Raw genomic sequence first — 13,134 nt, 5'->3', positions numbered from 1 at the left:
GCACATTCTAGACTCTTGGGAGACCTCTGGAGTTAAGGTTCGAGAGGCTCGTAATGAACTGGTAACCAGCAACCGGCAGCCTGACCGCAATTTGGTCCCAACTTGATTAATTCCTGCAGGCTGGCAAGCAGGCTGGCATCAGTGGTGTATCAAATTCACTTCCTTGCGTAATCCTACCCAAACAGACTGCCAATAACACCGACTGGATGTTACATGCCTCGATGCTCAGGTCGTATTCCTAGAATTGCTGGAATGGGGTTTTTCATTCCTTCGATCGAATCGATGATCATCTGCTCAGCTGAGCTTTGCCGTTCCATGTTACCTGCTCTTTTTTTTTCAACCTGTTCGTGGCCACTGGCCAGGTCCCGAGACCAGTAAGCCAGGGGCTGCCTGCATTCGGCTATGTACGGTCGACGTCTCCCTTCAATTACATTCCGTCGACACTCACCTTCGGTACAAACGGGTGCAGGCCCTCCCTCATTAGTCACATGAAACCTGACACACTAGTTTGCCGCCGCTTATTCGTATTGCCGGCGGAAAGGTCTTGCGATCTGACATTCTACGGCCGCTCGAATCAAGGACGGCCGTCTCGTGGCACATGATGCCAGCCATGTCGCAATGGCAATTTTGATTGAAGAAGCAAACAAGCTTATTTGGATGTCGTGCACGCCCGAGAATAATAATAGGACGAACGGACCGATGACTGACTGTTGCAACCTTCTAATGTTCCAAACCATCGGGTCCTGGCCGTCCACTGTTTGTTAGGTAACGAACTGCAGGCAGGGACTCCAGATATCTGGACCCCAATCTGTCCCCGACTGCTGGGTAAAGCACCACAAGTACCCAACAAAAGCGCTTTCGGGAAGTAATCGCATTGGCCCTCGGTGGTGTGTTAGGCAGTAGTTGTTCCGTAACGTTGCAAAACAAATCGTACATCGACAGTTTGGCCGCCGGCATGGAGCAGACATCTCACCACTCACCACATGGCTTTTAGAGATCACGGCTCCCGGCTCTCTCTCTTTTCTCTCTGCTCGGGGGAAGGGGGGAGGGGTCCCCGTCCGCCAGCCAGTAAAACTGTAATCCCCATACTACCCCCAGCTTGCCATTCGGCCCGTTTTCTAGCTCGTCAAGCCCGCAATGCCCCAGAGCTAGAGGGCGAGCCTTCCCCACAAAGAACATGCCTTTCCCGTCTGGGCATATGTGCCGTGACGTAGCTCCGCAATGACAAGGTTTCCGTGGACTGAGCAGCTGCGCGCGGCAGTCTCATGGAAACTGCTCACAACACCCGCGCTACGGAAGAGGAGAGAATGGGCTGTCGAAGGGCCTGAAAGGTACGGTTTTTTCGGGCGGTGGGTGCTGAGTAGAGAAGCTTAGGCGGCCGGAAGGGTGTGTACCTGCCTGATGGTGTGTTACAGTAACATTCTTAGTATTGGTGTACCCCGGAATCTACCAAATGATTGGAGCCTCTTGAAGATTAGACGGACGCGACTTGAGTTCAGATCAAGTTGACCGGACCGATGATCATCATCGCAAAAAAAAAGTCAGCAAAGTCCTTAGTGCCCATCGCGCCTCGGCGTACCCTTGGATCAGCGTTGCAACCCAGCTCTTGATTTGCTGGGACGAACCTCTCGCATTGCGGGACCCTCCTCCTTCTCCAAAATCACTTGTCCACCAGGTCGTAGTCAAGGATTCTATCCCAGTTCCGCAGCCGACCTCACACATGTTCCCTGCTCCCTCTCCCCCTCCTTGCCTTTTGGCAAGGCAGCCGGCCGGGGCAAACTTGGCAAATCCTTCGATCGAACGTCCTGAGTCCACCTCTCATTCGTTCACGCGGGAGTCTCGAGACAAATCCCAACGGCTGCTGGGTTCGTCGGGCCAATACGGGCTGAGACAACATTGGCAATTCACGTATCCGTAAGCTGACAAGTAACCACGTCTACGAACACACACGCCCAACCTAGGTAGGTAGGTAGGAGCACTGGTAGGTATGCAGCGAGAGTCGACGACCCTTGCCAGGTAGGGTAGCTATGCACAGAGGCAGAGTGCGACTCGTGACACGGGCAAGATGTAAGGATGATGGTGCATACCGGCTACTTTCTTGCCTACCCAGAGTAGTAGTAGTATCGGGAAGCACAGCTAAGCGAACCCTGCCTCATATGTACAGCGGCAAGAACAAAAGACTTCGAGGCTTCCCGGCCTCGAAAGCGCGGTGCCATGCAGGTGCAGGTCTAGTGTACATGAAATGTACCGTAGGGTGAATACAGAGTTTCCCTCGGTCGGCTGCGTCCCTTCTCCTCCCACCTTCCAGCCACCCTTGACAATGGAAGGGCCTTCCTGACAGACAATGAACCGGGGGATTGGAACCCCAGCTCAGTCCCCCTCGTTTTAGTTGCTGTATTCAATGCTGCTGACATCCCCCCATGCCGATCTTTTTCGCTTATAAGAAGATTGACGATCCCCCCTCGCCCACACCTATGTTTTGATCTCGCTCTCTACCTCTTTCACCTATAGTATTTCTCTATTCGTCCTAGGAAACCTATGAGGTCCTCAACAGTATGAAGCAGATTGGCAACATCTACTTTATCGCGGCCATCGCCGTCATCGGTAAGTTCTTGACCCTCTTTGGCCTCTGACCTACTGCCTCGTCGCCGCTCCTGTTTCTTGCTAATAAGCGTATCCAGGCGGTGGCCTTTTCGGCTTTGATATTTCGTCAATGAGTGCTATCATCTCTACCAAGCCCTACTTGTGCCAGTTCAATCAGCAAGGAAACGACCCCGTAACTAACGAATGCCGGGGTCCCGACTCGAACGTCCAAGGCGGCATCACTGCTGCCATGCCTGGTGGCTCATGGCTCGGTGCTATCGTCTCCGGGTTCATCTCCGACATGATTGGCCGAAAGACTTCGATTCAGATTGGCTCCGTCATTTGGTGCGTATTTCATTTTATGCTTGGGTCCTTGCTTACGAGAACCTCGTTTCGGCGGCTGCTAACACCACTACCTCTAGGGTCATTGGCTCTATCATCTGCTGTGCTTCTGTGAACATCCCGATGCTCATTGTTGGCCGAATCATCAATGGTTTCTCCGTCGGTATCTGCTCGGCCCAGGTACCTGTCTACATCACCGAGATTGCGCCACCTTCAAAGCGTGGCCGCTTGGTCGGAATGCAGCAATGGGCCATTACCTGGGGAATCATGATCATGTTCTTCATCTGCTATGGCTGCAGCTACATAGCAGGCGCTGCTGCCTTCAGGATTCCCTGGGGCTTACAGATGCTTCCTGCCGTCTTGCTCTTCCTCGGCTTGCTGTTCCTCCCGGAGTCGCCACGTTGGTTGGCAAGAAAGGATCGATGGGATGAATCCAAGGCAGTCCTTACGCTCGTTCATGGCCACGGCGACCCGGACTCTGTTCTAGTTAGCCGAGAAATGGCAGATATCCGAGAGGTTGTCGAATTCGAACGCCAAAACGCCGACGTCACCTACCTTGAACTGCTCAAGCCCAACATGATCAACAGAACTCACATCGGCGTCTTCATGCAGATATGGTCTCAGTTGACTGGTATGAACGTCATGATGTACTATATCACGTAAGTGTAACCCATGACAGCGGTTGTGCATTTTGCAAGTAATGCATAAATCCCGACTCCCTGGTTGTTCAAAGCCCGCTGACAGCTTGCAGTTATGTGTTCACGATGGCCGGACTCGGCCAGGACGTCCTTCTGCCGAGTGCTATCCAGTTCATCATCAACGTCGTCCTGACCGTTCCCGCCCTTATTTGGATGGATAAGTGGGGTCGCCGACCAACCCTTCTCGTTGGCGCTTTCTTCATGTGCCTCTGGATGTGCATCAACGCTGGCCTTTTTGCTGTGTACTCCTTCCCACCTGAAAAGGGCGAGTTCCCGTCTCCGTCTGAATCAATGAAGGTCGTAGGCCCCCCAGCCAAGGCTATCATTGCCTCCACCTATCTCTTCGTTGCCTCATACGCACCAACCTGGGGACCTGTCAGCTGGACCTACCCGCCGGAGTTGTACCCTCTGCGCGTCCGTGGCAAGGCTGTTGCGCTTGCAACCTCGGCCAACTGGGCTTTCAACTTCGCCCTCGCCTACTTCGTACCCCCTTCCTTCGAGCACCAGACCTGGAAGACCTACGTCATCTTTGCCGTGTTCCTCTTCGCCATGTTCTGGCACGTCTTCTTCTTGTTCCCCGAGACGGCCAACAAGCCCCTCGAGGAGGTGGTGTCCATCTTTGACTACTCAACGCCAGGCTCCATCAAGTACATTGGTACCCCTGCCTGGAAGACGCACAATGTCCGCCACGAGACGCTGCGTCTGGAGCGCGGCGATATTAGTGCCGAGGAGAAGGTTGGCTTGGAGCACAGAGATCTTAAAGAGTAATCTCTTGCTTGCTTGCTCGCTTGTTCACTTAGCTAAGTGAACATTCGTGGATGGCAAGATCCTGAACATCAATATCCTTGATTGTTGGGATTGGGTTGATGTGGCGCTGGTTGGCTTGCTTGCAAGTCGATCTGGCCGTGTGGGAGTTTGGGAACATGATTTGCACTGCAACTATACCCATCATTGACTACAAGTCAATTTCCTTACAACTCATAGTTATTGAGAATTGCGATATTTTCATGCTTTACTTGACCAAGTCTTGTATGTTTTGTGTCCTTGTTAGTGAACCAGTTACTTGACGGTCGTTCCTAAGGATAATAAGCACGTGGCTGGAGAAGCATAATTTCTTGTGAAGCCAAGTAACTTGTGAATATGTATAGAATGGCTATGACATACATGTGTCAGCCTCACAGATAGTCACATTGTATAATGGGGCGAAGAATGGGTTCAAGGCTCGTCTTCTCTTGTCACATTTCACAACTTTGTTGGTTCCGGCAACATGCGTCGCATGGCTCCATTAAATGCGACCAGGGCAATCCACAGGCAGGCAGTCTACATACATATGCAGTTATGTCTCAATGACATGAAAGCAATCACTCTCAATACAATTGTCCATCGTATTATTCTTCAACGACAAGGACATTCGACTAGTGGTCCGAGGTTCGCCAGCAACCGGTAGGTGCAATTGACTCCTGTCACCTGTGGCCAAGCAAAGCACGACGCTCGGATGGTCGGTGGAATTATGATCCCGAGTGGAGCGCCCCCTCATCTGATCCGGATATAAGCATAATAAGGGCAACTCGAAGACTTGAGCCGGACAGAGAGATTAGCAGGGAACTAGTGCTGGCTAAAGCGAATGCCAAGAGAAACCCTCGAACCCTCAATTCAGCCTCGCAAGTAGCCCTCTCAGTAAGGCTGTGCCGAATGCCCAGCGATAGATATATCCAAACCAGCGCCTTTCTCATCTCCAATTAATCTTCCACTGGATGTATTCGTTATAGAGTAGCAGAGGCCCTCGAGGGACCACGGTGGAATCGATCATTCGTGTGTGTCGGACTTGTGTGGTCACGCATTGCCAATCCCCCCAATCTGCCGACCGATGGATGCCCCGGCGGCGAAGAAGCGAAGGCTGGCACCCAAGCTGGAAGCCCAACCGCAGCCCGTCCTCAATCATGAGCCCGTGAGTAACCCCAATGGCCGGCAAGGGGGCGAGCTGTCTGCGCGATGCTGACGTCTGGGATGTGACCGGTTCTGTAGGCCCAACCCGTCCAACCGCACTATCAGGTTCAGGAGGCGCTCCCTGCGCCGCCACCCCCCGAGAGACATGAATTCGAGTCCTTCGCGAGGCATCTGCAAGATGCCGCCATGCTCATATACCGGCAAACCCAAAAATCGGCCTATTCGAACGTATCAGTGCTCCTGCTGAGATGGGACGAAGACGACGTGGAGGAGCAAGACACCGACGCCCTCGATCAGGTGCTACGGGAGCGGTACAACTACCGCACAGAGAAATGGGCCATCCCGACGGTTCCCAACGCGAGCATCAAATTGGGCGTCCGTATATCAGCCTTCCTCGAGAAAGCCGCGCCGGACCACCTGCTGATTGTCCATTACGCCGGGCACGGGTTCACGGGGAGCAACAACCAGTTCTTTTGGGCAAGGTAAGAGAGAGGGAGAGGCTCAACGTGGCCAATCCAATTCGTTTGTGGAAGCTCTCGTTCCTGACAGAGTCACAGCAATGCGGGAAAACAAGCAACCAAGCTCAACTGGACCGGGATCCGGTGTCTGTTCGAAGATGCGCCGTCGGATATGCTCATACTGCTGGACACCGTTCCGACCCGGGACGAGCAGATTGTCAGCGATAACAGCAGCACAAGCAGTCTAAAGCAAGTTATTGCATCAAATGGGGTGGAGCGGAATCCGTCGGAAGCGGCCGGTCGCTCATTTACGGCTCATGTTGCTGAAGCCTTCTTGCGGTTGAGTGTTGGGCGTCCATTCAATGCGGAGCGCCTCTACCAGGAGGTTGCATTGCTCAAGCAACAAGAAATGGCCCAGAACTTGGGTTTGACGAACGGCGCTACCAAGAGTGTGTCATTTCTCGACAAAATGCCAGTCTTTAAGACTCTCAGCCTTGGTAAGGGTCAGGGCCAGGGTCTGAGTTTGTCACCCCTTGCGCCTCGCCCTCCTAACCTGCAGCAAGCAAGTTCCGATGGTGACCAGCAGTTAAAAACGGCTCAGCAGGAACAGTTGATACACCCGCACACTGTAGTTGACCTCACATTTGAGGAACCACGGGTCCTGGTATGTACAACATTCGTTGGAGAGGCAAGCCCGGACATGTCGTCTTTCAACCAATGGCTACATAATGCACCAGCCATGGCCCCTAAGATTTCCGTCGAAGGCATGTTTCTTGGGCCGCCGACGATGTTGCTCATATCCATGCCTGTCGCCGTGTGGAGCGTGGTGCAACACGACAAAGTCTGTTGCTTCCTTGGGTACATCAACTCTCATAATATGACCCATCTCTATAAACAACTCGTCGGGCCGACCTCTTCTGCCAAAGCATCAGCAAAGGACGTGGAGGATGGCCGCATACTACTCGAAGCCCGGGAAGCCGCAGCGAGCACCCCAGTACTACACAGGCACGAGGCGCCCCATAGGGAGTCCAGTCATACTCAGATACTTCCTGAAACCCCAGTCCGCCAAGATACAGGCAGCCGTCCAGATCCTATGAGCCTACCTCAATCAGCTACGTCTGCCAGTGCACCTTTCCCGAATTCCACCCCTGGGGCAGTGGTCAAGCAAGACGACGTGGAAGACTCGGCCGAGATGCAGGAGGCGGCTGAACAGCTGAAAGCTCTCAGCCACGTTCGTCATATGAGCGACGAAGTCGCTGCAGCTGCCCATGCCCAGATGTCTCTTATGGACCGCACGCCGGATATGAAACACGAAGAGCGCTCATCGCATGAAGCGAATGAATCTGGAATGGAGGAGGCACATCACAATACGCCGTCAGCTCGTCCCAAACCACGTCGATCTTTACAAAAAGCGACGCCCAAACAAGAAACGAGGTGCAACCTGTGCAGTCACGCACCGTTTAAGGACTCTTCGTCATTACGCAAACACATAGCAGCAGCGCATACCCGTCCGTTCCCATGTGCTTTCGCCTTTGCTGGGTGCATAAGCACGTTTGGCTCTAAGAATGAGTGGAAACGCCACATTGCGTCTCAGCACCTGTGTCTACAGTATTATCGATGTTCCTCATGTCCTCAGAGCACAGCTGAAGGCAAGGGAAACGAGTTTAATCGGAAAGATCTGTTTACGCAACACTTGCGGCGCATGCATGCGCCTTTTGCTATTAAGAAGGCTATTGCCAAGGGCGATAGCAAGTTGCAAGTAGAGTGGGAGACTCACGTCCGAGAAATGCAGACGTCGTGTTTGGTGACCCGTCGGCAACCCCCTCAACGCTCGGCATGCCCCAAACCAGACTGTGCCAGCGTATTCGAAGGTCCTACGTCCTGGGATGAATGGACAGAACACGTCGGCAGGCACATGGAGAAAGGTGAAGCTAACAGACTAGGTGTCGACCGGCTATTAGCCAAATGGGCCCTCGATGAAGGAATCATCGAGAGGAGGAATGAGGACGGCGAATACCGACTCTGCAATGGCGCTGCGACAGGAAACGAAAAGGAGCCCAACCACCAATCGACCGGCCACGCCTCCGATGGCGCCAGTAAGGACTCGGATGAGAAAACCATAGTCGCGGCAAGTACGGTGATAGATCCCATGGAGGTCGATGGATAGTACTTTCGGGCCTTCCTACCCTGAGACCATTGCAGGCAAAAGTCGTCTCTTACTTTGTTCATATGTGCGATGGCGAAAAGGTGTTTACTACTTCATGGTTTGGCCGCATTATTCGGAAACAGGGAATGACTGGCCTGATGACTATTGACACGATGGATGCGACATGAATTCCCAAACTTCTCCTTTTCTCTTTCTCGTTGCAAGCGCTATACCGAACGATGTGCGGCCGACTATTTATTGCTCCCACATCAGTCCGTTTTTGGCATTGCGCCTCGCCGACGCAGCCATAGGCACAGATATATATACATGAAACACATTTTATATCACATTCCCTGAAATGCATAACCTGTAATCGCATTTTTCTTGATGCTGATGCATCTGCATTGTTCTCTTGTTTTGTGCTAGCAATTCCGCTAATGCTCATGAGCGCTAGGTTACTGAGTATGTGCCCCTGAACCCAATGCCTCGGCAGGATCTTCTGTGTGATCAGAAGTGTGTGCTTACACCTTGTCAAGGTTGCAGAGAACGGAAGTTTATCTTGCGCCTGATCGGTCAACCCCACAAACATCTAGTGTGCGTGCCGGCTATATGAGATCTGCTGATCGAGAAATAGGAATGCTACGCTGCCTCCGAAACTGGAGACCCCTTCCAGGTCCGCCTCATTCACCAAAGCGGGGGCCGGTTTAAGTCCACGAATGATGTCTGCCCACGCCCCAACAAACAAATATGTTCCTGGAATATTAATTCGCGGTCCGCGACGGAGCGGGACGGCAGATGATGGCCAGTCCTATAAGTGAAGGGGACCCAGCACTTTCAACTGTATGATGGTAGATTGGAAATCTACTAGGGATTATCAAGTGCCATTTTCACGCAAATCCCTTGCACACACCGTGGTAGCTAGGTAGCTCATTGGAACCAGATCTCGTCCCATCGTCATCGCATGATGCAGCTGCCACGATCTGCGACCACCCTGCTGTTGGCCGCTGCGGCCGGGCTCGCGCAGGCGACGCTGCAGATCGTGCCCGGCGCGACCTGGACCGCCGCCAACACGGGCAAGCATGTCCAGGCCCATGGCGCCGGCATGATCCAGGTCGGGTCGACCTACTACATGATCGGCGAGGACAAGACGGGCGGCAGCGCGTTCCAGAACGTCAACTGCTACTCGTCGACCAACCTGGTCGAGTGGACCTACGTCGGCGCGCTGCTGTCGCGGACGTCGAGCGGCGACCTGGGCCCCAACCGCGTCGTCGAGCGGCCCAAGGTCATCTACAACAACGCCACGCAGAAGTACGTCATGTACCTGCACATCGACAACAGCGGCTACTCCGAGGCAAAGGTCGGCGTCGCTACCAGCGATACCGTCTGCGGAAAGTATACGTACCTCAAGAGCTTCCGGCCACTCAACTTCGAGAGTCGCGATATTGGGCTCTTCAAGGACGATAATGGGGCGGGCTATCTCTTGACTGAAGACGTGAGTAGTTGAAGAGCCCCTTCCTCACTCCCGCGACTAGTACGATCTTGTGCCGGCTAACGCAAGAACTACGATGGCTACGGAATAGCGTGCCAATGGACTCCGCATCGACGCGCTCAGCAGCGACTATCTCAGCGTCGCTAGCAGCACCTACTTGTGGCGCGAGGCTATCGAGTCGCCGGCAATTCTCAAGAAGAATGGGTATTACTTCATGTTTGGCAGCCACTTGACCGGGTGGGACCCGAACGACAATGTAAGACAACCGATCCTATCTCAGCAACCCTCTTTCTTCCCCCACATAAGTACATGTATCAACTAACCTTTCCTTCTCGATCCAGGTCTACAGCTACGCCACCTCCCTAGCGGGCCCGTGGTCGAGCTGGAAGACCTTCGCCAACAGCGGGTCCAAGACGTACAACAGCCAGACCAACTACATCCTGCCCCTGGGCGGCAGCGGCAACGGCGACGCCATCTACATGGGCGACCGCTGGATCTCCAACAATCTGATGCGCAGCACGTACGTCTGGCTGCCCCTCAGCATCTCGGGCACGGCCATCACCATGGGCGACCGCGTCAACTGGGTGCCCGACGTGTCGACCGGCACGTGGGCTGCGGGGCCCAGCGAGACCTCCCCCGAGGGCGAGTCGGGCACGCTGGCCGGCGGCGCCCGGACGCTGAGTTGCGGGTCCTGCAGCGGGGGGACGTCGGTGGGGTATATCGGGGGACCCGACGGGGGCACGCTGACGCTCGGGGGTGTCAAGAGCAGTCGGGCGGGACGTACGACGCTGCGCATCAAGTACTTGAATGGGGACTCCTCCCAGCGGTCCGCTGTCGTTACGGTGAATGGGAAGGCGCAGACGGTTTCGTTCTTGCCGTCAGAGAATGGGAACTCGGCGCCGGCGACGAGCGTCGTGCATGCGGAGCTCAATGCTGGGTCGGAGAATACGATTGTGATTGCGGGCGTTGGGGGGAGGGGCGTATGGGCCGGATATCGATCGGGTCATGGTACCGGACAACTAACTGTATTTGCTAATGGGGGTTGTCTGTGTCTACTATATCCGCGAATGTCATTGAGTGGGCGGCTTGATGAATCGTATCTTGTCGTCGAAATATAAAAGTGAATCATGACAGGCTTCTCTATATTTCACGTAAAAACTTAGCGTGGTGTATTGTCAATTATGATCGCGTATCTATTTGTAGTAGGTCCCCTAAATACCTATCTACTCATGAATCAACTAAAACGCGACTTGTGTATGTTTCTCCTCTGTCCATCGTATACTCCTAGATGCATGCTACTCATAGCTAACATCAACGGAGCCGTATTCTTTTCCCTTTACCTCCAAGGAGAAATGCATGTTGGCGTTTGCTGTCACAACCACATCGTAGCTGATTTCGTAGTAGGGCTTACCATCTGCCCCAGCCGGAATGAACTTCATTGTGCTCCGAGCATCATATAAGGATGCCTCCACACGACAGCATGTGATTGTTTTAGCGTCAGGGTATGTTGGTGGCACAGGGGCCTTAGAGAAGTAGAGAGTCTGCACAGCCTTCAGTTGGGCCTTGTCGTAGGGGTGAGCGAAATCGGCACTGAATCGAATCTTGATCTTCTCCCCCTCCTTCAACTCCTGTCCCTTGGTTATATGCCATATCATCTTCTCAACACGAGTATGCCCATCTCTTGAATTGTATTTTGAGGGCCGATGCTCATCTTCGGGAGTGCTCTTGGGTAGCAAACCTTTGACACCATAGTGACAGGTTGCTCGTCGAGATGCGATCTTGGGGCCGTGGGTCAGACAGTGCATCACTGCACCATTCATGATAGCAGAAGATGCGTCGGCTGGCTGGATGATCTGTGTATCTGGGAAGTTCTCCTCGATGCGAGATTTAAGGTAGGCGTTCGAACCGAAACCACCAACCAAGAATATGGCCTTGAGTGGGCGGGAGGGTCGCTTCTGTCGCGATGCTTGAACTTGGTCGTCGACCAGTCGAAGGACATCTTTGATGATAGGGTCAAAAATGCCACGGAGATCTTGCCTGAAAAGTATGTAAGTCCTACTCGGTTACGTTCCAGCAAGTTACGATATTGGTGAAGGGCCCACTTACCATTTCATATACCAAGTGTTGTTCTCCAGGTTCTCATCAGGGTCATCTTCAAGCTTCAGAGAAGGAAAGTGGATATAATGCGGTCTGTCGCCTTCGCCACAGAATTTGCGCTTGATCTCGGTCTCGAATTGGTCCAAAACCAGTGCCCAGCCATCTTCTACGTTTCTGAAGGCGCCCATCTGGACTTCGCCGATCAGATCTCGCACAGTGTCTTCGAAGCGCTTGTTCAGGCCAATCGCACCGGCCATACCACCTTGAACACATTTAGCATATGCGCGATAGTGGAATAGATAGATAGTGGCGGGCAACTTACCAGATCCAGGAACGACTTCGGCCAGCTTGAGGGGGCTTTCCTGTGCTACCTCGTACGTGATCAGGTCAACTGTGCCGCCTCCTGCATCACAGATTACACAGATGTCATCTTTCTAGACCAAACAGTTAGTAATTATGAGATCATATTAGTGTTAGGGTACTTACCTGCAGGGCTAGCTTCTGCTCGGACAGTGTGTAGATGGCCGCAGCCTCGGGCTCTTTGATCATCGTAACAGATCCCAAACCAGCTTTCATGGCAGCCTGAAGAGTGAGGTCCTTGGCTTTGTCCGACCACACAGCTGGGACAGTGATGACCACATCCCGCTCGCATGAATCAAAGAAGCCGCCCACAGCACCCTTACGAATTTCCTGAAGCGCATGGCTGTATACTGCTCCAATGTAATCAGCAGCAATGTGGACTGCAGGCTTCGGGAGGTTCTTCAAGGCAGTTTTCTTGCCACTGCCAGGAAGGTAAGAAGGTATGTCCTGGTCAGGATCCAGCAACAGCTTGATTCCGATGATGGGCCTGTCGGTGGGTTTGATTTGGTATCCCCATTTGAAGTCAGTCGGACCGCTGTACGCAATGATGGTAGGAACTTTGGCCGCGTTCGAGATACGACCACCATCGCCAGGCCATCTGGTGACGGGCACAGGGTTTGCTCCGGCCTTGCGGTAGGCATAAGAGACACCTAAGTGGTGCCGAAGTCGAATGCGATGACGACCTTGGAAGATGATGCCATCTTGGATCGTCTATCTGGGAGAACGCCCAGTCGTGTAAGTATGAAGGAAGTAGAATTGATGGAGATGTTTGGTGGTTGGGTGGCAGGAATGCCAGAAACACACCAGCCGGATTGCAGGTAGTTTGTGTATTTGAGAAGTTGTGTATTGCAGGTACTCAAATATCGTGAGGAAGGTGTGGTATTCTTGCCGTCTCCTTACCTTTCCATCACCAGTTCCTCCTCACTTTGTTAACTTCTGCAATATTCAATAAGGTACATGCCATTGTTACCTATGGTCTACTAGGACTTGGAAATTGAATGGATAGGCCATTGT

General features: G+C 53.2%; 4 protein-coding genes across 4 annotated transcripts; 3 read left to right on the top strand and 1 right to left on the bottom strand.

Annotated features, from left to right (window-relative positions):
- Window positions 1-2,555: 2,555 nt before the first annotated feature.
- Window positions 2,556-4,391, top strand: PG985_010845 (uncharacterized protein; the record flags this gene model as incomplete). Its single annotated transcript, XM_066830612.1, has 4 exons — window positions 2,556-2,604; window positions 2,682-2,928; window positions 3,006-3,584; window positions 3,677-4,391. 4 exons carry the CDS (start codon window positions 2,556-2,558, stop codon window positions 4,389-4,391), a joined length of 1,590 nt encoding a protein of 529 aa, XP_066681294.1.
- A 1,099-nt stretch (window positions 4,392-5,490) lies between these two features.
- Window positions 5,491-8,195, top strand: PG985_010844 (uncharacterized protein; the record flags this gene model as incomplete). Its single annotated transcript, XM_066830611.1, has 3 exons — window positions 5,491-5,571; window positions 5,649-6,052; window positions 6,128-8,195. 3 exons carry the CDS (start codon window positions 5,491-5,493, stop codon window positions 8,193-8,195), a joined length of 2,553 nt encoding a protein of 850 aa, XP_066681293.1.
- A 943-nt stretch (window positions 8,196-9,138) lies between these two features.
- On the top strand, window positions 9,139-10,753 carry PG985_010843 (carbohydrate-binding module family 35 protein; the record flags this gene model as incomplete). The annotated part of the gene is made up of 4 exons (XM_066830610.1): window positions 9,139-9,666; window positions 9,755-9,919; window positions 10,005-10,643; window positions 10,742-10,753. 4 exons carry the CDS (start codon window positions 9,139-9,141, stop codon window positions 10,751-10,753), a joined length of 1,344 nt encoding a protein of 447 aa, XP_066681292.1.
- A 205-nt stretch (window positions 10,754-10,958) lies between these two features.
- Window positions 10,959-12,821, bottom strand: PG985_010842 (uncharacterized protein; the record flags this gene model as incomplete). The annotated part of the gene is made up of 5 exons (XM_066830609.1): window positions 10,959-11,700; window positions 11,770-12,022; window positions 12,083-12,194; window positions 12,247-12,747; window positions 12,804-12,821. 5 exons carry the CDS (start codon window positions 12,819-12,821, stop codon window positions 10,959-10,961), a joined length of 1,626 nt encoding a protein of 541 aa, XP_066681291.1.
- Window positions 12,822-13,134: the final 313 nt, after the last annotated feature.

This window comes from Apiospora marii (assembly GCF_038362585.1).
Source record: "Apiospora marii strain CBS 49790 chromosome Unknown utg000007l_segment0_segment0, whole genome shotgun sequence".
NCBI classification, from domain to species: Eukaryota; Fungi; Ascomycota; class Sordariomycetes; order Amphisphaeriales; family Apiosporaceae; genus Apiospora; species Apiospora marii.
This window is presented reverse-complemented; position numbering and strand designations above follow the sequence as displayed.